The sequence below is a fragment of the Saccopteryx leptura genome, chromosome 2 (genome assembly GCF_036850995.1).
Source record: "Saccopteryx leptura isolate mSacLep1 chromosome 2, mSacLep1_pri_phased_curated, whole genome shotgun sequence".
NCBI lineage: Eukaryota > Metazoa > Chordata > Mammalia > Chiroptera > Emballonuridae > Saccopteryx > Saccopteryx leptura.
Window position 1 is genome coordinate 244,230,157 of NC_089504.1, and position 26,148 is coordinate 244,256,304.

The following is a 26,148-nucleotide window of genomic DNA, read 5'->3' on the forward strand; positions in this document are numbered from 1 at the left end:
CTCTCAGCTCTGTGTGCTGACCGTCACATGGGCATGGAGTCTCCGCGTGGCCAGATCTACCAAGTAGTCTCACCAATACTGGAAATCCACATTTTTGGGCAAAATCTCCTGAGATGCTGAACACTGGTCAAATTACTGTGAAATTTAAAAGGTTTTATGGACCAAATAAGACATTTGGGCAGGAAAGCTCTGGCTCAGGTTCAGGAAATGTCAGTGCCCGAAGGGACTCAGACACTGACTCTCCAGTCCCCTGACCTTACAGAAAGGGAGGCTGAGGCTGCGTGGGGCTGGCTTGCTCAGGGTCCTGCAGGATTGAGCAGTGGCTGGAGTCTGACACACATCAACAGGTTTATCAAAGAGCATCTTCTCAGAACCTTACGCTGAGATGAGTCTAGGGGATTCAAGTGTGAGGCTCCCTGGGGGGGGTGGTAAGAGGACTCTGGGCTAGTGTCCTGTCTGCTTAACCCCTGGGGAAGATGGGCAGAGGCTCCGGCAGGACCTGGGCCGGGCCCCCACCAGCTGATGTTCTTAAATAAAGCCTTGGCATAACTCTCCCCATCAGGCGAGATGAGTTCCAAAAATGAAAAATTTCAAAGGCACAACTATAACGGGAATGGAAACTTATTCCTCCTAATTACATAATTACATAATTATGCAGTATTAAAATTACATAAGCCAAACTCCAGGCTTAAAACCTGGCCTGGATTTCCCTCTTCACCTGGGCCTGGGGAGGGGCGGGGAGGCAGAACTTGTGAATATCTCCGGCCCTTTTATCTGTGCTTCCAAGAGACCAGAGAGCCAGAGGCAAAGATTCTGCTACTCATTCGGGGCAGAAAAATAAGTTGAAAGACCAAGCTATTCTCTGTTGGAAGAGGGAAGGGACAGTGGCTCAGATTACCACTCTGAGCTCCTGGAGCCAAACCGAGGATCTGACTTGGCCTTTTTGCAGCCGCCACCTGGGAAGCAGAGCTGAGACTCCGGCTCCCTCCCTAAGCGCACATTCCCTCAGCTCTGGAACCCGATTCCTTCCAGGCTTGCTCCATGGCCAAATTCTACCTACATCCCACTTTCCTCTCTTGCCTTGAAGAATCAAAGATATTCCTCCTGACTTGTGTGAGGAGGAGGTCACAGCTAAGACACTGCCCCCTCTGCCCAGGTGGCCCGATTCCTGCCTCTTCTCCATCTTTCCACTGACCCCTCCCCCATCAGCAAGATGACCAGAGGACCCCTGAAGATCCCAACAGGCGGAATGGAACCAACATCTCCAGGTCTGATACCCCCAGAGTGCTGCCTCCTGCTCCACCCTTCTCCAACATCCAGGCCACTTGAGCAGGTTTGGACAGACAGCTGGACTAACCTCTGCCGACCAGAGCAGCACAGGTGGCGCTGGGGGTGAGCGAGGTCTCTGTTTCCACACGCCCCCCCCCCCCCTCTGGTGCCACACAACCACCAACATTACACGGAGTCAGAAGGCTTTATTTTCCCAGTTTGTGTTTACTTGATCACTAAAAACAAAATTGAGAAGCCGCAGGGGACCTGATAGAGGAGGGAAATGGATTCACACATTAGCCCCTGTAAAGAATGGGAAACAAGTCCTTTCTAGTCTCTTCTCTTGGGGAGCCCCTTCCATGGCTTGGCTGGTCATTATCTGGACCACCCTCATGGCAGCTGGGAAGGACAAAGCTGGTGCCTGGAGTTGTGGGGAGGTGGGGTGGAAGGGAAGAATAAGGCAAATATATGGGGGTGGGAGGCAGTTTCAGAGCTGGAGGGAAGAACCGGAGGGGGTGACTTGGCTGTAGCTGTCATCTCTCAGATGCCAATGGAAAAGCAGAATAGGATGAAGAACTCTAGACAAATTGCTTTTGCCACAAGGCCAAGCATTTGACTTAGATATGAATGGTGGGGGTGGGGTGGATGTTTTATAGAGCCCTCTGAAACGATGACTTCAGGGGAGATGTGTACTGCCCTTATTTTAGACAGCGCCGCTGAGCACCACTATACTGAGAGGCCCCGACAGGTTGGGGGCCGTAATTCAGCTCTGGGGCTAATTAGCTTCTTTTCTTGTTAGTCACTTATGTCTACAGTTTTCAAAATATAGTTTGAACAGAGAAAAATCTGCATTCTTACTGAGATAATTCTATAACAGCAAATATACTGTACCTCAGGTACATTTTTCTTAAATTCCCGGCGGAGTTCAATTAAATGTTTATGAGAATGTTCGCTCTCCTCCTGCCGCGCAGACAGCTCAGAAGCGACGGAATTAAGCTCCTTCTGGAACAATAAAAAAAAAAAAGAGAGAGAGAGAGAGAGAGAAAAGAAAAAGATTTTTCCCCCTCCTTTTCCTTTTTAATCATCATACAAAACAGCATTCCGAACAAGTTTTCTTAACTTACAAAACTGAGAAAAGACAGGATATCGACTCCTGGCACAAATGAATAATTTACAACACTGGGGATGCAACCGAAAAATATCCAGGACAGCTTCTTTTTTTTTTTTTTTGCCGGTCAGAAGCTGAGCCAGATCAATAATCTCCCATAAAGTTGGGTGGGGCTGTTTTTTTCATCTCTCCCCCACCCACTTGCCCCACCTCTTAAATTTCCAAAGGAGTGATGGCATAAGCTTGTCAGTAACTGTAGAAAACATCTCCAAACCGTGTCAAAATAGTCAAGTACGGCATATTGTATGGGCATATTATAGTGTAAGAAAGTGCTGTCGACAGCTTTCATATATCAGAGGTGGGAACTGTTCCAACTATGACTTACTTACACTTAAGGGTTCATAAATACGCCTCTTAAGATATAGATGGCTTTTTAATTTCAGTAGATTTTGGAAATATGAAGGTGCCAATAAGAAGTAAGCTGACCTTTTTGTGTATCCTGCAGTAAATCATTTAAGGTTCACTTCAAGTGTAAGAAATATTTCACTGAAGACTCCCGGATTCAGAAGAAATGGCTTAGAAGGTGCCTTGAGTATGTGCAATGAAGGCGTCAGACCAGATTTTCCCAGCACATCCCATTCGAGGGGGAAAAAGAGACTGAAGGATGGAATGGGGGGTGCTCTAGCTCACCCACATCCCAGGCAATGTCTGCTGGTTGTACATGTATATTTATATGATCACCTCTCTTGTAGCTTTCCTCACTTTAACGGTGGCAGTTTCACAAGCAGAGTACAATTCACCATGAGTTGTCATGGATTTCATTTGCATAATTCAAGAAACACTCTGTTTATGTGGTCTGCTGCTTTCTCGCACCATCCTGAGATGGGCTTTTTTTCTGGACCATAACTCGAGGAGCATTTCTGTATTTATCACCAGATTATATCTGCACAGCAATCAAGCCCTATAATTTCCTAAATCTGGTGATGCAATAAATTTCTGCAATCAGATTTATTAAAAACACACACGCAGATGCGAGACTGTATTTCTAGGGTGAACTCCTTAATCTAACATATGTATGACGAGGCCTGCACCGTGTTGAAAGACCCCATTTGTCATCGCTAATACGCATTCATCTTGCACACACAATGAAACACTTTTACCATTAGATAATGAAATAAAAGTACTATTAACCCGCTGCAAATCCTTTTCCCTCTAAGAGGCAAAATGCATGGTAATTGTCTTATATCTGAGAGTCAGTAAATCTGCTCAAGGGCGGTCCACCATACCACCATGAACCTCATCCCCGTCGGGGGCGGGAGAGCCTACCCCATTCAGGAATGAGCATCTCTGCCTATGGAACATTCGGGAGCAATCTGGGAAAGAATTTCTGTTTTTGGAGAAATATCTAACCTCTTTGAGGAATGCTGAGACTAGAAGGGAGAAGGGGTTGACCAGGTGGTGGCGCAGTGGATAAAGCGTTGGGACTGGGACACAGAGGACCCAGGTTCAAGACCCCGAGGTCACCAGCTTGAGCGCGGGCTCATCTGGTTTGAGTAAAGCTCACCAGCTGGAGCCCAAGGTTGCTGGCTTGGGCAAGGGGTCACTCGATCTGCTGTAGTCCCCCCCATCAAGGCACAAGTAAGAAAGCAATCAATGAACAACTAAGATGCTGCAATGAAGAATTGATGCTTCTCATCTCTCTCCCTTCCTGTCTGTCTGTCCTATCTGTCCCTCTCTCTGACTCTCTCTGTCACAAAAAAAAAAAAAAAAAAAAAAAAAAAAAAGAAGAAGAAGGGGGGGGGGGGGGGGGGGGAAGGGTGAGGAATAAAGGTAATAGTGATGAAAACCGTGAGTGTTGTCTGGGATGGGACTTGTGGTGCTATCCAAGGTGCTGAAACCCATTCTGTGCCACCGTAGTGGGTACAGCAACATGAAGGGGCAGGGGCTTAGGGTCCAAACAGCCCATGGAATTTTTTTTTTTTTTTTTGTATTTTTCTAAAACTGGAAACGGGGAGAGACAGTCAGACAGACTCCCGCATGCGCCCGACCGGGATCCACCCGGCACGCCCACCAGGGGCGAGGCTCTGCCCACCAGGGGGCGATGCTCTGCCCCTCCGGGGCGTCGCTCTGCCGCGACCAGAGCCACTCTAGCGCCTGGGGCAGAGGCCAAGGAGCCATCCCCAGCGCCCGGGCCATCTTTGCTCCAATGGAGCCTTGGCTGTGGGAGGGGAAGAGAGAAACAGAGAAAAAGGAGAGGGGGAGGGGTGGAGAAGCAGATGGGCGCTTCTCCTATGTGCCCTGGCCGGGAATTGAACCCGGGTCCCCCGCACGCCAGGCCGACGCTCTACCGCTGAGCCAACCGGCCAGGGCCAACAGCCCATGGAATTTTAAGCCAGGTGAGGAACAAGGTGTCATGAGAAAAAGAAAAAGAAACAGTTTCTAACAAGCTACCAGGTGACAGAAGAAAAAAAACTGAATTGAGATTTTTGGTTATCATCATTTAAAGAGAATCAGTTTTCAATAAAGACACTACAATCGATTGCAACCAGAAAAAAAAAAATCAAATGCTTGGGGAGAAATCTGTATTTGCAGCAATAAGACTAATACAAGGTGGGCAAACTAGGTGATGTAGCCAGGTGGACAAAACCTCTCTTGGCAGCAAAGAAGAGACCGAGTGTCAATTTGGTCAATCTGAGCTGTGAGCTGTGTCGGATTGCACACAGTTGTCCTTAGCTTTTCTCATCTATCTCAAAGACAAAGATGTGATTTTTACATTGCTGGGGGACAATTAGAACTGGGGCTTGAGTTGACATCACTCAGTTTGGGATTATCACACATTTGACACAATGTTCTTATTTCTAGGTCACTGCCCCTCCCTGTACCACAACAACCAATGTACCTGGTGGGGGAGGCAGGACTTGGACTCCTCATTTAAAACATATAACCCAGACCCTGAAAAGAAATCTCAGAGCTTAATAAGCCCAACTGCTTGATGCAACTATATTGGCTTCCTTCACTCCAAACTCTTAGGCTGCGGGTGGGTGTGAATCTGTCTGCTGTGTCTACCCTTCAGACATAGCAGAGGCAAGATTAGGCTGGAGCGTATCAGCAGGGCCCCAGCCCTGGCCCTATGCAAGCCTAGATCTTGGTGTCTTTCCTGCTCAGCCCTAGAGGAGCAGACAATATGATTGATGCCCACATTCTTCTCAACTCTGCCTAAATATGCTCATCTTTTAATCCTAAATTCTTGACACATTTCTACGGTAAACTCACTAACAACAACAACAATGATCATAATGACCATTGATTGGGTGCTTACATGTATCAGGCACTGTGGTAAGCTCCCTATATACATCACCTCATGTAACAGATATTAATGTGTCTGCTAGGTGATTCAAGCAGGGACTCAGAAATAAACCAGGCTGTTCTAATAATTTAGGTGTGAGTTATCTCCTTGGTGGTTTCTAAAGGCAAAATTGTAATGTCCTGCTCTTCATAGGGCTTTTATTCCACTTCCCCACTAGCTGGGGGATGTTCAGGGAGCTTGTTTTAAACGTTATAAATGTGAAAGTGTTAAGCACAGTACCAAGTGTTCAGTAGATGTTGGTTGATATTAATCTTATATTTAGATAAACAGAAAACACCCCTCTAAATCAGTGATTCTAATAGTTTTAGATTTCACAGGTCAGTAAAAATATCACCAAAAAAGGGGGGGGGGAAGGAACCCGTGAGACCGACGGAATATTGCCAAGTTTTACTGTATCACACAAAGGCATTAAGAACCATTCTCTCCCACACTAAGAGACAGGACATTTGAACATCAACAAAGGCAAGTGGGCCAGGGACAGAATTGACGAGTGTTTAAAAAATAAACACATCTAAAATAAAAAAGCTCACAGCACTGTGTTTTGAAGGAACAGAAAAAACTTTCATCCACATAAACCTGAATGGGTCTGAAGTGGAGTTTTTTTTTTTTTAATTTTTATTTTATTTATTCATTTTAGAGAGGAGAGAGAGACAGAGAGAGAGAGAGAGAGAGAGAGAGAGAGAGAGAGACAGGGGGGAGGAGCTGGAAGCATCAACTCCCATATGTGCCTTGACCAGGCAAGCCCAGGGTTTTGAACCGGCGACCTCAGCATTTCCAGGTCGACGCTTTATCCACTGCGCCACCACAGGTCAGGCCTTTTTTTATTTTTTATTTTTTTTTAAATTTTTATTTTAAAGTGGAGTTTTAGAAATGAGTATCTGAATTCCCGTGCACATACACAGCCAGCCTCTCCTCTGATGATCAAGCAGAATTCAGGGCCCTCTCCCACCCCAGCTCCAGCCCCCAGCCCCAGGGAGTCATGATTAACACAGCCCCAGACTTCAGGCCAGGCCCAGGCGGAGTGGAGACTCATCTGATTAACCGCCCATCAGCAGCAGACAGACAGCCCGGAGCCGGTGCAGACCATTCAAATAATGATCATCATAAACAGCCCATTTGCAACTAAAAAGAAATAATTTTAATGAGCTTGAAGCAGATGATAGATGCAGCTGAGGCTCAGGCCAATGTGCAGAGAGAAAGGAAGCTGGGATTGGGGGGCACCAGGACCAGGAGCAGCAGGGACAAGCTGGGGTGGTGAGGGAGGGCTCTCCTGATGGGAGGGACAGCTGTGCTGCTACCCACTGTAAGTGCCCACTGCCCAGGAATGCCTCTGCCTCTCTAGGGTTTGCCACCATCGGTACTGGACAGACTTGGGACTTAGGCTTCCTAGGCGCCCAGAGTTTCAGAACGTCTGAGCCAGAAGGAAACTGGGTTGTCCAGTCCATCGCTGCCCAAACTTCAACCACATATACCTCTCTGCGTGCATTTTGCCATATAGATTTCCCCATGAATTCCTATTTATTTGATATTTCTATTGTCAGATCGTCTCCTATTTCTTTTTGGTTAAGACATGCATATCCTTAAGTTCAGCCTTAAGATGGAATTTTTACATCCTTGAGACCACTGCTCAGATAGAGGTATAGAATGTTCACATTCTAGCATCTCAGAAGGCTCCCTCATGCCCCCTTAGAAGTAACTACTGCTTAAAGGTAACCATTATTCTTACCCTAGCATCAAAGGTAAGTTTTGCCTGTTCCTGGCCTTTATATAATGAACTTTCTTTTTAAAACCTAAATAAGTGCATTAGAAAAGGAAATTATTTTATGACTAGAGAATCCTATGCCACAAACAGATTGTAGCTGTTAAAATAAAAGTACAATGAAAACAAAGCATGGATGCCTGTCATTGTAATAAAAGAAGGTTGGTTGGCAAGTACTGGAGAGGTATTCAAAGTAGTGCAGTACCACACAGGGTCTTTCCTATTGTCAGAATTAGAAGGGATGGAAGGGCTCTGAGGCAGGATGACCAACTGCTCTGCCTGACGTGAGTCAATCAATCCTTTTTCAAGCCAGGTCTACTTACTGCTAATAATCATCTCATGTCCCATTGGTGGGTGCATGCCCCACACTTTAGCAAACACTAATCGAATCCAATTTTCCCATGTTACAGATGAGGAAACAGGAACCGATAACTTAGGCTACCTGCCCAAGCCACACAGCTGATTAAGAGGTTGGATTTCCTCAGAGGGTAGGGTGGGTCTTGGGTGGGGAAGGGAAACTGTTGGTTATCTATGAGGAGGAAAGTTAAACAACCTTAGTTCAACTATTTCCCCAACTTGGAGGGATTTGGGAATCTTATAAGAGTACTTAGTTTTGAAAGAAATTTAACACCTGATTCCGAAGTATTAACCATGTACAAAGTTTTGAGCTAGATGCTATGTTCCTACAGGGGAGAAACACAGAAGACACAATCTAGGAGTTGTGTGTATGCATGTCAGTTCCTCCCCAACAAATGTCCACATTCTTTTCAGCTCTGAAGACACCCCACACTCAGATGCGTCCCCCTAATACCAACTCTAGAAAGAATGCAGTAATTGTTAGAGATCAGGGTTACGGGAGTGAGGACCTCAGGTGTTTCCATGATTTGATGAAATTCATGAAGGGAAACACTTCCTCAATATGTCCCTTCCCTGCTCATAACCCACTATGGGTCTCCACTGCCCTATGACAACTTCCCCACTTCTGATTTAGGCATTACTGGGTCCCTGCTAGCCCCTTCCATTCCCTCCTCTCTTTTGTTTCCTTCCCAACCAGACTGAATACCGTGTAGAAACCCAGATGCACTGAGGTTTTCCAACTCCATAGCTCCACTGACTTCATCCCTCAATCCAGATGATCTCATTCTGTCTTTGCAGTTGATCTGAGTCATCTTTTATCTTGGCTTAAATGTCCCTTCTTCCAGGAAGGTTTCCTGGACCCCCTCCCAAGCATCTCCTTTGTGTCTCTGTTAACCTTCCTGATATTTGCCCTCAGATCTTATTTTTTTTTAAATCCCTAGAACATGTTCTATAAGGGAAATCTTACACAGAAGTTCATCATGCTTATTATCTCCTATAAGAATTTGTGGGTAAAGTGACAGTTGAGATTCTAGGCCAGGTATAGAAAATCAGGATGAGCAGTGGTTATGATTTCTAATACAGGCACCAACTTCCACAAACACAAACACAGAACTCTGCTTTCTCTTTACTGTAGGGAGATAAAATAAGACCCTCATTTACCCATTCACCCATCCACCCACTCACCCACACGTCCGTCCATCCATCCATCCATCCATCCATCCATCCATCCATCCATCCATCATCTCTGGTGTGTTAGATGTTAGATAAGCGAGATGGCAATAATGAATTAGATACTACTGTATGTTCCGAGAGTTCAGAAACCAAAATAGACAAGTTAGGGCATAGATTACTTTGGTAAAATGGGCCAAAGGCCATCATGCTGAGATATCACCTCCAATGCAGACTTGGAGGGATGTAAAACCCTAATATAGCTCCTATATTTGAGATGGGTATGGAAACTGATGGCACAAGGGAGAGAGGTAGAGTTTTACCTGCCTCTTCTAATTAAGTCACTGTGTGGTACTCAACTTGGGCAGGTGCTGCAGTACCAACTAAGAAGTTACTCAGGCTGCAAGTCCTTTATCTCACCTCCATCCAATCACATAACTGACCATCCATTTATCTATTCATCCAATCATCCATTTATCCATCCAACCAGTTATCCATTTATTTAACAGAGCATTTATTTTCCAACTAATCATTCATTCATCCACTCATCTAACTGAATATTCAACATCATCTATCCAATCACTCAACCAGTCATCAACCAATCATCCATCCACTCATCCATCCTCATCCAATTCTCCATCCAACTAATCACTGAGCCCAAATTCTGTGCCAGGACAGTGCTAGGTACTAGTATATAGAAATTAACCAACCCAGGCTTTGTCCTTGAGGAGTTCATGGTGCAGTGGAGAAGAGAGATGGCTCAACCCTAATACTATATACTTAAAGACAATATGAAAAGTATAAATAAGTATTCAGGGAACACAGAGAGCAAGGTGACTTCCTGTGATTGGGAATAAAGGTCCCCAAGATGGGAGCATCTGACCTGGCTTCAGAAGGATGAGTGTATCAGATAAAGAAGCCAGACATCCCAGGCAGAGGCAATGGGATAACTGCAACAACCCCCTTAACTGGTTTGCCTATTCCTGCCTTTAGTTTTCTTCTCCTTAACATGTAACACTATCAAATCCACTATGCATTTTACTTACTTATTTTATACACTAGAACAAAAACTCCATGAGAGCAAGGCAGGTATCTTGGTCCTTCCCTCCTTATTATATATTCAGTGCCTGGCACAGCTTCTGATACTTAGTAGGCACTCTAGAAACGTTTGTTGGTGAAATGAATGAATAAAGGAATACTATGTATCAGAAACCCTGAAAAAGCCTGGTTTGTCTGGGAAACAATGACATGGTTTGATTGGCATCCTCTCTCAAGGACAGCCTACTGCAGCAGGACCAGGGTTGTTTTTCTGTGTGATGCTTGAGGGTGGGAGTAGGGCACTGGAGGTGTGGCAAAGCACTGAGTTGGGGGCAACTCCAGGGGGTGGGGGTTTTGGGCACTAGTTGTCTGGTCCCTCTTTTATTTGTTCATTTATTCATAATGTTCATTCATTCAACAAGTAGTGAGCACTCACCTTCACCATGTGTTGAGAATTGAAGATAGATACATCAGTGACCACAGACCTGTTCCAAATTCTGGCTTTGACACCTCACTTGCAGCATGGCCTTGGACAAATGACCCAACCTTAATTTCTGTTTCGGTAAAATGGGGATAAAAATTTATGCCCACAATGTTATTAAGATGACCCCTTGAGAACCAGACTGCAAGCAGGTAAAGTGCTTAGCACAGTGTCTAGCGTCTTTAGTGTTCACACTCTCCAGGAAAACGTCAGTCCCTTAGGGTGGGGATTGTGTCTGTCTTGCTCACAGCTATAGCTGTTCTAACTGAATGTCAGGTGCATTGTAGGTACTCAATACACATTTGTGAATGAATGATTGTTAGCAGACATAGCATGGAAACCTTTTTGGCAGCAGCAAGGGGGAGTCCCTTTTGTGCGTACCGTGGGTCCATGGAGCCATTCAAGACTTTGTCATCAGAATACCAGGCAAGCACCGAGGAGGGGGGTTTTAAGGGATTCTGTGGGGTGTGGTGAAAGTGCTATCCTTGGAGGGGCCTCAAAGGCTGGCTCTGGGGGGAGGGGATGACCTGGGAGGGAGGGCACATGCTGGCCTGCCACGAGCAAGGAGACAATACAAGATGGATGGTTCTGCAGCCCGCTGAGATGGATAACTGAGCCGTACTGAGAGACAGCACAGGTTGCCAGAGCCATCCATCACTTCCTGCACCATATGTAAATTTAGATGCCAAGATGTATTGGGCCAATTATCTGAGGCCAGGGCAAGGGGTGGTGCCTATGAGAAATAGTTCCCAGCCAAGCTGTCTTTGCTGCATTCCATCAGCTGGGCCAGGGTGATAGACAGTTCACACTCGGGTCAACTGTCAACCTTGAGACCTGGATGTGTGTGGGTGAGACTGCCAACAACTTCTTAGCAAACTTTCTATAATAACTGTCCCACAGAGGGCTTATTATATATAATCCGTCCACACTAACTGGCACAGAGAAGTTCATTTAATTCTCCCAATAATACTTGGCTTGCAATGGATTCTCTAGCAGAGGTCCCCAAACTTTTTACACAAGGGGCCAGTTCACTGTCCCTCAGATGATTGGAGGGCCGCTACATACAGTGCTCCTCCCACTGACCACCAATGAAAGAGGTGCCCCTTCTGGAAGTGCGGCGGGGGGCCGGATAAATGGCCTCAGGGGGCCACATGCGGCCCGCGGGCCGTAGTTTGGGGATGCCTGCTCTAGAGCATCTGTTGAGGGAGTAAATGAAGGATCCTATGATTGTATACATCCTTTCCTAGGTCTGTCTCTCCTGATCAAGGACTCATGTGGTCTGAAAACAGGAGCATTGGCTGGACCTGGTCAGTCTGTCCATCTGTCCATCCATCTACCCACCTGTTCACCCACTCATTCATTCACTCAAGTGCCTACAAGCCAGACTCAGGTCCTGCCCACATAAAGAGTTTGGTCACACACAGTGCACAGACAATGACAGCTGTGTCCCTCAGGCCCTCCTGGAAGCTCCCATAGCTCTGGCTTCCAGAAAATCCAGTCGGCAATTTACTTTTAGCAGGAGGCAGGCCAAGAGCTGGCATTTGGCAGCAAGAGTAGGTTCGAGTCCTGAGGCTCCTGCTTATCGGCTCTGTGAGCTTGAGAAGATCTCCGGTCTCTCTGCATCTAGGATTCACCACTGTTAAATGGAGTCATAATGGCAACCCCTCCCTCTGAGCAGCGAGGGCAGGATGAGAGACCTGTGGCCGGCAGGGGTCCAGGCTGCAGGATGTGTCTGGAAGAGCCAGGTGCTCTGGGCCCAAGACTAGTGCGTGGGCTGGGGCCACTGCCAGCCCTGAGACCCAAGACTGTGGTGGGGACACTGCTCTCCTCAGCACATCTTGTCAGCTGGAGCCCACCCCTTTTCGTCCTCTCAACTGCTGCCACCCTGAGCCAGGGGACTGTCATCACTTGTCTGGGGGGTCACAGGAGCCTCCTCATTGGGTTCCCTGTTGCTGCTCTCACCACCTTCCTCCAGTTCCTTCCTTACCAAGCAGCCAAAGGGAGCTTGTTAAACCTAAGTCACATCTTGTCCCTCCACTGCTCAAGCCCTTCATTGACTCCCACCTGACTCAGCATCAAGACCAACATGCTCACCAGCCATCAAAGGCCCATGTGGTTCATCTCTGGCCTCACTTCCCTCCCCTCTTTCCTCACTCACTCTCCTCCAGCCACATGGGGTCCTTGCTGGCAAACACAATCAAGCTCATTCTTTCCACATGGCCTTTGCTCTGGCAACCCCTTCTGCCTGAAATGCTGTCGTCTCCCTCCCCCCCAAATTCCACACGGGTCTGCCCCTTGCCTCCTCTGGGTCTTGGCTCTTATAGCACCCTCTCACAGAGGCTCATCCTACCATCCTATTTAAACGGCAAGCACCTCTTTCCTGCCACATCTGTCATTCTCTCTGCTTGTTTCTCTCATGGCACTGTCATCAACATGTTTATATAGTTACATTTCTATTTGTTCAGTGCATGTTCCACTGCCTGCCCTCCTCCGATGTCAGCTCCAGAAGGACATAGACTTTGTTTGGGTCACTGATGTATCTATCTTCAATTCTCAACACATGGTGAATGCTCACTACTTGTTGAATGAATGAACATTATGAATAAATGAACAAATAAAAGAGGGGCCAGACAACTTGTGCCCAAAACCCCCACCCCCTGGAGTTGCCCCCAACTCAGTGCTTTGCCACACCTCCAGGGCCCTACTCCCACCCTCAAGCACCACACAGAAAAACAACCCTGGTCCTGCTGCAGTAGGCTGTCCTTGAGAGAGGATGCCAATCAAACTCCTAATTATCTTGCACACAAACCGGGAACCACATCTGATCACTTCCTCCTGCCCTTGATTGCTGCTTTACATTCTGGAGTTCTCAGAATGTAAAACCTCGTGATACCAAGAAAATAAAGTAGCCCCCACTATGGTGGGTATCAGATGAGAGGTGGGGGACCCCTTGTGCACCCTCTTAGGGCTAACATGTCTAGACCAGATGGGCAAGTACTCTCTCTCCTCTGCACCTCTCTCTGTTAAAAGGGGGGGGGAAGGAGGAACATCAAGTAATCGTTCGTTCATTCATTCGTTCGTTCGTTCATCAAACAAGCATATATTTGAGTGACATCTGTGCCCGGTGCTGTTTCAGGTGCTGAGGACCCATTAGTGGTGCAGTAGGCAAGGTCACTGCCCATGTTGTTGGGGTTACATGGCATTTATACAGTTCTAGGGACTGGGCATACTAACATAATAAAGATAATACCGGAAGCGGATACTTTTCTGTGTGTACTGACGGACACTGTGTCAAGGGATTTGTAATCATTCTTCTTTGAGCCTTTGGAAGTGATGTTACTAATCCATTTTTTCAGATGAAGAAACAGAAGTTCAGAGAGGACAGGTCACCTGTCCCAGGTCACAGACATGGTTAAGTAACAGGGCTAAGATTTCCACCTGGTTCTCCTGGTTCCAGAGCCCATCCACGCTCTTATCCTGCCCCTACAGCACATTTCGACCCAAATCCCCAGAATTGCAACTTCTGCCACCTCCCTTTCCATCCTGAGGCTCTGTGTACTACTTAGACATGACATTCTAGGACACATGGAGACCTGTAACCCCCAAGCCCCATGTTTACCTTAGCTATCTGTGATGAAAAGAGCTGAACTCTGATCAATCCCCTGAAAGATTTATCAAGGCCCTTGAACAAACTGATCAGTGATCTTGAACTTCTAGAACTGCACTGTCCAATATGGTAAACACATGCCTGTGTGGTTAAATTTAGTACAGCTAAATTAATTCAAATGAAATAAAATTACAAATCCAGTTCCTCAGTCTCACAGGCCATATTACAATGTGCTTAATAACCTCAGATGCCACTGGCTACCATACTGGACAGTTCAGGTATACATAATTTATGTTACCACAGAAAGTTCTATTGGACAGCACTGCTTTACAACATCTAAGATGTGTGGTTTTGCACCATGTATCCCTATGCCCCCCGCCTTTCATTCATCTCTTCAAGCTCCAGCAGCTCCCATAATCCCCAGACTAAACCCTGATTGAAACTGAGGTCCAGAAATGCATGTTTAAATCTCGAGAAGATATGACTAAATGGTGGTGAGGACGTGGAACAACTGGAGGACCCAACTACTGCTGCTGGCCACATAGAGTGGTATAGCCAGTCCCTTTGGAGGACAGTTTGACAGTGACTTAAAAAGTTAAACATAAAAAAAAAAAAGTAAAACATAAATTTGCCTTATGGTCCAGCAATGCCACTCCTCTGCCTAAGAGGATCGAAAATAGTTGTTCACACAAAGACCTGCATATGCATGTTTGTAGCAGCATTATTCACAATAGGCAAAAAGTGCCAACACCCCAAATGTCCATCAACTGATGAATAAACAAAATGTAATCAACCTTTATAATTTAATATTATTTAGCAATAAAAAAGAACACAAATACTCAGACCCATTACAATGGATAAACCGTAGAAACATAAATAGCACGTGAAAGAAGCTGACACAAAAGACCACATATTGCATGGCCTCATTTATATTAAACGATCAGAAGAGCTATAGACATATAAAGTAGATTTGTGGTGTCCTGGGGCTAGAAGTAATCAGGAATCAACTGTAAATGGGCACAAAAGCTCTTTTTGGAGTGTTGAAAAATGTTCTAAAACTGGATTGTGAGGATGTTTACATAGCTCTGTAAATATTAAAAAAAAAGTGAATTGTATGTACATGTACAATAGGCGAGTTTTATCACATGTAAATTATACCTCAATAAAGTTCTTTTAAAAATCTCAAAAGAAATTAGGAGGTGGGGAGAGAGCTAGGCTCAGCTGCCACATAGAACCCATAAAGCTCGTGCTAGCTTTCTTTTCAGAGTCCTCTGTTTTTCCAAGGGACTGTCATAATACTAACACACTTTTATGGACAAGTCATGGGGTGACCCCAGGCGTCAGGCTCTGTGGTCAGCATTTTCTCTGAAGTGGTGACTAGTACTGTTGGTCAAATAAGTTTGTAAAATGTGATTTTTATGTTTGCTCGCTTATACAGTGTGTCTGTAAAGTCATGGTGCACTTTTGACCGGTCACAGGAAAGCAACAAAAGATGATAGAAATGTGAAATCTGCACCAAATAAAAGGAAAACTCTCCCAGTTTCATACCTATTCAGTGCAGTTCGATGTGGGCTCACACACAGATTTTTTAGGGCTCCTTAGGGAGCTATCTCATATAGCCTCTACAGCGGGGGTCCCCAAACTGCAGCCCCACAGGCCACATGTGGCCCCCTGAGGCCATTTATCCAGTTCTCGCCACACTTCCGGTAGGGGAACCTCTTTCATTGGTGGTCAGTGAGAGGAGCACAGGATGCGAATGCCTTATGGCATCCTGTGCTCCTGGAGTACTATATGTGGCGGTGCCACAAAGCACAGCGCCGCTCATGTACAGTACTACTTCCGGTGACGTGGGACGCATGCATCACAGCTCCGGAAGCGTGTCATATCACTTGTTACGGCTAGTAGTGACAAATATAGAACCGGACATTGACCATCTCATTAGCCAAAAGCAGGCCCATAGTTACCATTGAAATACTGGTCAGTTTGTTGATTTAAATTTACTTGTTCTTTATTTTAAATATTGTATTTGTTCCCATTTTGTTTTTTTACTTTAAAATAAGATATGTGCAGTGTGCATAGGGATTTGTTCATTTTTTTTTTTTATAGTCCGGCCCTCCAACTATCTGAGGGACAGTGAACTGGCCCCCTGTGTAAAAAGTTTGGGGACCTCTGCTCTACAGACTCGTCACTGACTGATGGCCTACCAGAATGGGGGTTTCTCCACCAAACTGCCGGTTTCCTTCAACTGCTTATCCCACCAAGTAATGTTATTCCTATGTGGTGGCGCTTCGTTATAAACGCGCCGATATTCACATTGCACTTTGGTCACAGATTTGAATTTAGCAAGCCACAGAACACACTGAACTTTCCTCTGTACCATCCACATCTCGACTGGCATGGTCGTGGACTGCTCCACTGTATGCATGGTGTTACGTCATCATCTGTGCATGCACACATGCTGCCACATCATCCTCCAGAAACTGGGAGGGTTTTCCTTTTATTTGGTGCAGATTTCACATTTCTATCGTCTTTTGTTGCTTTACTGTGACCGGTCAAAAGTGCACCATGACTTTACGGACACAGTGTAGTTTGCATTGGGGGCTGGGCAGTGGCAGGTATATGTGGGTCTGCGAAATTGCAAATTACCTTCCTGTTTGGGTAAGGACCATTGTTTTGCTAATGTTTGCTGGAGTAGAGGTTTTCCCGCCAGAAAGTTTTGAAAAGAGAAGAAGGAGGAGGCAGAAAGAAGCCATGTTTGCAGAGTGAGAGCAGAGAGAATGCAGAGTGCTAAAGGAGAAGCCGTGTTTGGTAGATGGGGAACCAGAGCTGAAGGGTTTTGGGAGCCCTACCGAGGTTTTGGAGGCCTTTGATTCTAGGAGGAACCGGAGAAAATTCTCCTGGTGTGGAACCAGAGAATGTGTCAGGGATTTGGGAGCTCTGAATGAATTAAAGGGAAGTGTTTTCCCTGTGTGGAGCTTGTCAGCCAGTGCGAGATTTTAATAAAGGAATGGCCCACCATTTTTTGGCTCCACGGTTTCTTGACCGTCTACCAGAATCCCATGAGAACCTGCATGCAAATGGCTGCGATGGCCACCACTACTGGCCAAACATATCCCTGTCACAGATAGCAGAACTGAGGGCTCAGAGAAGGTCTTCCCTGGATCAAGGACACAGAAAGTGGTGGAACCAGAGTTTAAACCAGTGTCCGTCTGTCCATCCCATCCCAGTCCACAGGATACAGCATCCAGTTCTCCCAGAGATCCTGGTAAAAACTCAGAACAAATTTCACTCTGTGCCCCTGAAATCATGAGTTGGTGGCTGCTGCCCATCCCTTGTGTCACCTGATGCCCTGCTGGCCAGAACCCACGGGGTCAGTTTCAGATGATTTCTATTCTGAAGCAGTATTTTGTGCATTTCTTCCTTTTTTTTTTTTTCCAGGGGTCTATAAATTCTGTCTTTTCTGTATCAGGTTGAAACTTAGAATACAGGTTGTCAGCCAACATGCCAGGCATTTTTCTAAAAATAACTCAAATTGGTTAAGCCATTTTTAAGCAAGTCAGGGGAGAGGAAAAAAGTTGTCGGGTAGGAGAAGGAGGGAGGAATTTTAAAGATGGTTTCAGACCATTTTTTTCTTTTTGAACAGCTTCAAACTAAATATAAAGAAGGTCTCATCTGAATGAGATTAATTAGACCAGTGGCCGTGGGTACCAGCCATGTGACAGTGTGTGGCCTGCATGTCGGGCCTCAGACGGCTTCTCAGGGAGGCATTTCAACACCTCTGTGTGTGAGCCTGGAGAACACCTCGTGTAGAGGGCCACTTCCTGAGAGCACCCCCCCCCCCCCAACACCCAATGATGGAAGGCAGAACTGATTGCTGACTGCCTCCTGGACAGCATGCAGTCCCCAGGCCAATGGACAACCTGCTGGCCCACCCGCCCCACACCTCCAGTCCCTTCCTCTCCACACCTCCAGTCCCTTCCTCCAAGGATCCCAAACAAGGAGCCAGTTTACAACATAACGCTCATTACCATTTCTATCCCCCCTTTATCTAGCAGATGTGCAGCTTGGTGTTACAATAGAGGGAAGGAAAATAGAAAGAAATTTCAGAATTTGTTCTCCAAAGATATTCAAATTAGTTAATCAAGGGGCTTATTATTGCTTCTCTTCTCCCCCCCCCCACTCCCAAACAGCTATCCATGAGGATAATTGATCAGCTGCTAATAACTGATTACACTTTACAAGTGTTTTCTTACCCCATTACCAGTGTGTTTAAAGACATTTTGTGAAGTTTTAATTATTTCAAATTGTTCTGTTGTAGCAAACTCCTTGGAACAGTCAGTTGGTGGCTGTGTCAGGGACCCCTGTGCTGGTCAGAGCCTATGTGGAGACAGTGATCAGGGGCCTGGGTAACCCCTTACCACCCCCACCTCTGGCACCCCTCCTGCCTCCCTCTAATCTGTTCTCCACATGGCCAGAAGAATGCTGTCTTTTAACCACCATCCCTTAGAGACAAGCCAGGTCCAAACTTCGTAGCATATACTTCATTCACTGATTCACTCACTCACCGATGCATTCACTCATTCTTTCTCTCCCTTGTTCCTTCACTTGTTTCATTGAAACAAACTCTTGTTGTCTCAGGACTCTTTCATACACTTAACATGACTGAGGGCCCCAAAGAGCTTTGTTTACATAGATAATAGCGATCAATATTTCCCATGTTCAAAATTAAAACTGAGAAAATGTTAAAGCACAGAATACACAAGCACACAGTCCATTAGCCATCAGAGTGATGACACCATCCCATGTCAGGTAGCTACTGGAAAATTCCACTGTGCATTCTCTCACAACACACATACCAGGTTAAAAGCTGAGGCACTGGGATATGGGGGCACAGGAAGTGCAAGGGGGAAGGTTCTTAAGCAGATGGAGAACTAAACCAGGTGCACATGGACACAGGCAGCCCGCCTGCCTCCCTTGCCTTTGCTCTTGCAGGCTTCAGGCCTGGGATCAGCCACGCTCAGAGAGTGGTTTTGGAACAGACGTGGGTTCCGCGGAGCTGGTAATAATGCAGGCGTTCTCTGGATGCCCGGGAAAGATGAACTAATCTAGTGGTCAAAAACCGTCAGAGGTGGAGAGATGTCAAAGAAGTATGAGGGTCAAAGAGATGCCATAGTCTGAGCAACTTGGGTCATGGGGGGGTAGGGTAGGTGGAGGAATGTCCACCATGAATGTGGGGAGAAACCTCTCTTCGAAAGGTCAGTGGCAAGAGTGTGAGTGTGTAAGTGAGCAAGAAGCTGAGGGATGATCCTTCTGGTGACAGCCTCTGAGTTAGTTATGACAGGCAAAATGGGATGCTGTTCTCACCCCCCACAAGTCCTATGTGGTAATTGTCGATTAAGAAGAACAGGTGGAATAAGGTTGCAAAGGCAAGGCCAGAGTGGGAAAAGATATGTGTAGTTTACTTAAAAAAATGATTGTGTCTAGAATAAAAAATGCCTAAAACTTCATTTAAAATAAAAGAGACTACCTAATAGAAAATGGGTGAGACTTGAACCAGCACCTCTTCCAAGAGGAAGTCCTAATAGCAATGAGCACGTGAGAAGATGCTCAACCTCACCATCATCAGGGAAATGCAGCGTTACACCATAACACGAAACCTCTATGTGTCCGTGAGAACAGCTAAAATGAAAGACAGATAGTATCAAGTGTTGTCAAGGATGTAGGGCAACTGGAACTCTCACACACCACTGGTGGGGTGTCAAATGGTATTTGGGAAAACTACTTGACAGTGTCTACTAAAGCGAAACATGACTTATGTATGACCCAGCAATTCCACTCCTGGGTATCCACCCCAGAGTAATAGGTCCACCAAACAGAGCCCACTATTCAAAGCATGGTTGTGGGGTAGCAATATCAGCATCACCTGAGAACTTGTGAGAAATGCAAGAACTGAGGACCCACCCCAAACCCACTCCATTGGTGTTTGTATCATAAGATCTCAGGTGATGCATGAGTACATTAAAATTTGAGAAGCCCAAAGAAATGTTCTTAGAAGCATTGCTCAAAATAGCCCCAAACTGGAAATAACCCAAATGCCCATTAACAATAGAATGGATGAATAAAATTGCAATGTATTCACCCACTGGGATACTATAGTATGGCCACAAGCACGAATGAACTACAACAACACTGAAAAATCTTACAAACGTAATGTCGAGCAAAAGAAGCCAAATGCAAAAGAGAACACATTCAATGATCTCATTTACATCAGGTAACACAACAGGAAAAGAATCAATGCAGTCAGAAATCAGGAGAAGGGTTATATCTTGGTGGGGGAGGCTACAAGAAGGGGTACAAGGGATGCTTCCAAGTGGGTAAAAATGGTCCGTTTTTTTATCTCAGTGTTGATTCATGGGTGTGTTCAGTTGTGGCAACTTGACAAGAAATGCCCATAGGATTTGTACACTTCTCTGAACGATTGTTCTGGGGGGTATGGATGGGGGAGTGTTGGGGGAGGGAAAATCAGCTCTTTTCCTTTTGTGCAAAATACTCTGGAATCTGCCCGAATCTTGCCATCTCCACCTCCCCTGAGTCCCCGGCATTGCTGCTTGGACTGGTGTAGTGACCAGGTATGAACCTTCCTGCTGCTCCAAACTACCAAAGCTGAGTTCTGCCATAGCACCCAAGGGTACTTTTACTAACATGAACCAGATAGCATCATTCCCAGGTCAAAAACTGTTCAGTGACTTCCCGTCATCCTTGAGGCTGACATCCCAAATGCTGCCCAGGGCCAGCGAGTTGGGTGTGAGCTGGTCTTGCCACCTCTGCTGGGGCTCATGACTCCCAGCCACTCTGCCTTTCCTCACTCAAGCATTTAATGATCTCAGGGTTTTCACACCTGCTTTCCCCCTTGCCTGGACCTCTCTTCCCCAGCTTTTCTTGTAACTTCCATCAGGACTTCTCTGAACATGAGACCAAAATGGGACTGTTTTTTTTCTCTCATGGCCCCTGGTGGCTTCCTTCAGAGCATTCGAATACACCTCTGTTTGCTTGCTTCTTGCTGTCTCTCCTGCTCAGTGTTGATAGCAGTATCTGTGTCTGTCTCGTTCACTATTGTGTCCCGGGCTTGTGACAGCACCTGGGACACACAGTGCCTGCCTCCTTGGGCAGAAAGAAAAGAGTTGGCCCTCCCCCCACTGCTTCTTCTCTATGCACCAGAATCCTCTTCCTTGTCCGCCATTTCTCACCTCTTCTTTATTCTGATGTTGTGAATACTTCGTGTTAGTCACCTATTTTTTGAGGTAGAACATCCATTCAGAAAAGTGCACACAGTAGGTGCTCAAGAAATATTTGCTGAAAGAACAAGGCAAGAGGTGGGGTATATTTGCAAAGCACTCCTGAGCACCTCTCAATGTTTGGCTGTCACTGATTTGAATGGCTGTGCCACACACATCTGATTGGCCCACTTACGGTTTGAAAATATGTCCTTGAGAGATGTAAAAAAATGAGACAGAAAGGCCAAGTTTAAAAAGAGTGATTCAGTGAAAATGTCTAATCAATGGCTTTTAGAGTGTGGTGTGACCAGCAGCCATGCCCGCCCAGCACTCTGGGACCTGGGCCCCTTAGCTGACCTGAGCCAAGGGGGCAGCTTTATCATGGGAAGCAAAGGTAATGTGGCCAAGGGGTGGGGTTCAGGTAAGGGATTGGGGGTCACTTAGGACTCCCAAGAAGGACTGGAAATGGCTTTCAGAGGCCGCAGCCTTCCCTGGGACTCAGCTCTGGAAATAGTAGGCTGTCTTACGCGATGGGATGGCCACTTCTAAACTAATTTATTCTCTTTCTCTGATTCATGAGAAAGTGTTGCATGGGTGAGATCTCTGAATATGTCCTTTGAGAAATCCTCCTAGCTTTGAGGGTTGGGAGGATCTGAAGACCCTTTAAAAGTTTCCCTCGAAAAGGGAAGAAAGGAACAGGTATTTGTTGAGCTCTCCCTACAGACTAGGCACTGAGCAAGGTGCTTCCACGGGTCATCTTATTTACAACCACTTACTGTGCTAGAGCCCTTTTGTATAGTATGTCATTTATCACTATTAATCATAGATTGTCACTGTTATTAAGCCCATTATACAGATCCAGAAACTGAGATTTAGAGAGGGTCGGTATAAAACCAGAAATGGGCCGCATCGGTCATTGAATCTGAGCCTGCATATACCCAGCTCGATATTGCTAATATCTGTCCTACCCACCTGTGAAAATGGACTGTGACTCCCTCATGGTAGGTGAGGAAACTGTCGAGACCCTGAGGGCTAATTTGAAGGGGCTCCCATGGGTGAGAGGTGGGAGGCTTTGAGCATCAAAAAGTAAAGTAACTGTTAGGGACTGAAATCCATCAGAGAGGTTTTAAGTCCTATTCACAATAATACAACAAAAGGGAAAACCTACCCCCACCCCAAACCCTTCAACTATCACTTTGGAAGAGGCTGAGGAACCAACCCATTGCTATGAAATCTGGTTAAAAGAAAAAAGGGGAAGAATCAAGCAGGGTGCCCCACATAGGGCTCTGGACCCAGCATTGCCACAAACACTGCCTCCTTTCAGCCAACAATACCACTATTGGTTTACATGCACAATCTCACTAATCACCTGTCACCAGCCCATGAAGTCACCATTTACAGACAAGAAAACTGAGGCTTAGAGTATTTCTACTCCTTCTCTAAGGTCAGCAGCCAGTAAGTAACAGAGCCCGTATTTGCTCCCAAGTCTGATTCCAAGAATCCAGGTTCTTCCATAGAACCTGTCTTTAAAATAATTTTAATAGCAAAAAGTTTACACTGATAAAGTAATATAGGCATATGATCAACACCACAACAGCACAAAAAGATTTAATATTGAGATGTCTTTTTTTCTTCTTCCTGCAGAGGTGCTCACTACTACTCTGTGTCCTTTCAAAGATATTTCATTCATTTTCAGGCAGATACCTAGCTTTACTCAGATACAGCATGCTACATACCATGTTCTGCAACCTTGCCATTTTCACTGAATGTATCAATTTATCTTGCCTGCTCCTTTTATCAATACATAAAGAGCATCTGTTTTATTTTTAAAGCCGCAGAGTATTCTTCTGCGTGGAGGTACCTTATTTTATATCTGATCCCTCATTTATGGACACTTAGGTTATTTTCAATCCCTAACTAATGCTCACTTAGGTTATTTCCAGGCTTTGCTATTACTCCCAATCCCACACCAAGGCACTGAGACATTGATCTTGGTGCCCCTGTGTGGATGTATGTAAAGGATAAGTTCTGAGATGAAGAAGGGCTGGGCCACAGGGAAGGCCCATTTATAAATGTGATATATACCGCCTGCTTGCCCTCCAGTGGGACTGCATTGATTGTTGCTCCCACCGATCGCATTAGGGACTGGCTCTCCCCACAGCCATGCCTGGACTACCAGCCACACTTTTATCAGAGGAACAGGACAGTAGGGATATGAAAGAGAAAGGAAAAGAGACACGCACAGTTGGAGTGTGTCCATAAGAGGGTGACAAGGAAGATGTTGAATGTCCCCAAGGACTTGCTCTGTGATTTCAGAGAAGTCACTAAATACCTTTTTCTCTGGCCAGAAATTCCCCTTGAACTATATGAACTTGTTAGTCACAAATGTCCGCAGGGGTGCTAGGTGTCCCTGACTGCCCTAGATGAATGATCACTGCCACGAAACAGCACAGGCCAGACACTGTATAGGCTGACACATATCACCTCACAGAGTCACCTTGAGAGGAAGGTGCTATTATTAGCCCTATTTGCAGATCGAAAAAGTGAGGCCCAGGGAGGTTCAATTGGTTGCCCAAGGCCACACAGAGCTAAGAATATGATGACCCCAGGATTTGAACCAAGGTCTACCTGCCTTTGGGGTTTGAACCCTTAACCACTGCGTTATTCCAGTCCAAGCCTCTCTGGCTCCCAGCCCGGTGAGCTCACTCTGCCTCAAGACCCCATTTTTACTTCTCCTTATTGCCAGACCCCTCATCCTTGAGATTTCCTTGCATGGAAGCTTCTTGGTCACAGAGTGACTTCAAACTGGTCCCTCTGAGGGGACCGGAGCCTGGGCACAACTTTATGCCCATGAGGACACAGCAGAAGTTGTCTTCAGGATCCCTGGGGGCCCCACCATCAGGTTGCCCATGGAGGTCACTGAAATTTCTGTATTTCTGGTTTCTTATTTCTCCTCTGTAGAGATGGCCTGACCCCGGCATCATTGACTATCCTGGAACCCAGCTGGGTCCCCACTGGAGGTGTCTGCCTCATTCATTCATTCAACAGATATTTATTGAGCATTCTCCATTGAGGTTAAGAGCCCAGACCCTAGAAACCAACCTGAACTTGACTTTCAGCCTCACTACTTAGCTGTGTGACCTTGGGAAGCCACTCAATGCCTGTGAGCCTCGGTTACTGTATCTACCAAATAGGAATAATTATTACCAACTTCCCAAGGTAACTGGGTAGTTGAGGAAGGAAGGTGCGTTTGGAAGATCTGAGGCAACTGATAATGAATAAGTGGCAGGTTTTATTCTGATTATTGAACAAGACTGACACCTTCCCTGCCCTAAGGGAGCTTATGGTTACCCTCACTAGCTCCCCTGGAGCAACCCTGAAAGGGAATTTGAATGTCTGCCCTGGGGGGATCATGGGCCATGTTCTTTGCCCTTTCTTCCCATGGGGGGATCAATGCCCACCTTCTGATTCCTACACTACCCCCTTGGCTGACCCCAAAGTCAAAGCTGCCACCTTCTCCTTTTCCATCCTCCGTTATGAACGTTCAAAAATTAGCCAGCAGCTGCCTATTCCAAGAGGAACTGGGTTCTGGGAACTGGGAGGCCTTGGCTCTGTCACCTGAGCCTTTGTCTCTGCCCCATCAAGTAACGAGCAGTCAGTCTCGGCCACCCCACTAATGGTCTTGAGTGTATAGCTGCTCCACCATCAAGGACACTGGGGCTAACGGCTCTGAGACGAGAGATGGCCTGGAGAGCGCTGAGATGATGGATGTGCACGCCCAACACCAGGAAGCCAGCCCCGGGGCCGCGTGTAAAAGGGAATGCTCACTTTGTTCCGACCCACAATTACCTGGAGCCTGTTCTTCGGGTATGATTGAGTGCGGAAGGGGTCCCAAGTGCGGTCTCTGTTTGGAGGAATTAATTATTTCAAGTGGCGCCAACCTTTGAGCTCAGTTGCTTGGATAACCTCCCTCACCCAATGATGGGGGCACAACTCTGGTTAGGTACTGCCTGATGTGGAAGGAGACAAGGAGACTGAAAGCAGGCATTCTGGAGGGCTTTGCAAATTGGTTTTCTCCCCCCACCTTGCCCGAAACATTTTTGTATCAAGCCATCACCCTGCACACTTTTAAAGAGATGCCCCCCCATTCTGTGTCCCTCCCCTCAAGAATCTGCGTGCCCCATCAGTGATAATTCAGGGCGCCAGTGGGCCACGGCACCCCTGCTGAATTACAAGGATTTCTCCTGCCAACCAAATATTTCATCCAGCTGTATATATCATGAGGAAACGGCAAACAAAGAGAGAGATTTAATAACTGGAAATAAGACTAAGGATACAGATAGTTTAATTTTTTTTTGTATTGCATCTAATTGCAATCAACAGTAGACATCTGACACAGTGACAGCCTCAGCAAAATTGCTGCTGAGAGAACAGAATCTTTGTCTAAAAATAATCAGACATTCTGTGCACCACTGTTTGTTATAACGGTAATCGATGCTGGAGGCTTTGAATTCCATCAATTTATAGATCTGCACCGGCCTGCCCGGCGATGGGGCGCGGAGCACCGGGGCCCTTGCCGGCGCGAGCAGTGCAGGGGCCTGGTGTGTGATTAAGATAAGCCCCGGTTCCTTTCATGCATTCCTTATCAGGGTCTAATTCTCCAGCAGGTAGAGATGTTCACAACAGTTAAAGATTAGTGCAGCTTCTCAGACGCCAAA

The 26,148-nt window shown here is 46.2% G+C and overlaps 1 protein-coding gene across 5 annotated transcripts in view; it reads right to left on the bottom strand.

Moving 5' to 3' along the window:
- The window catches only part of CUX2 (cut like homeobox 2), a 229,700-nt gene that overhangs the window by 81,570 nt on the left and 121,982 nt on the right, over positions 1-26,148 (bottom strand). For all 5 annotated transcript variants that reach the window (XM_066370929.1, XM_066370928.1, XM_066370927.1 and 2 more), the window contains exon 2: positions 2,161-2,271. In XM_066370929.1, the coding sequence (XP_066227026.1) occupies positions 2,161-2,271 (111 nt within the window). The remainder of the gene's footprint in view (positions 1-2,160; positions 2,272-26,148) is intronic.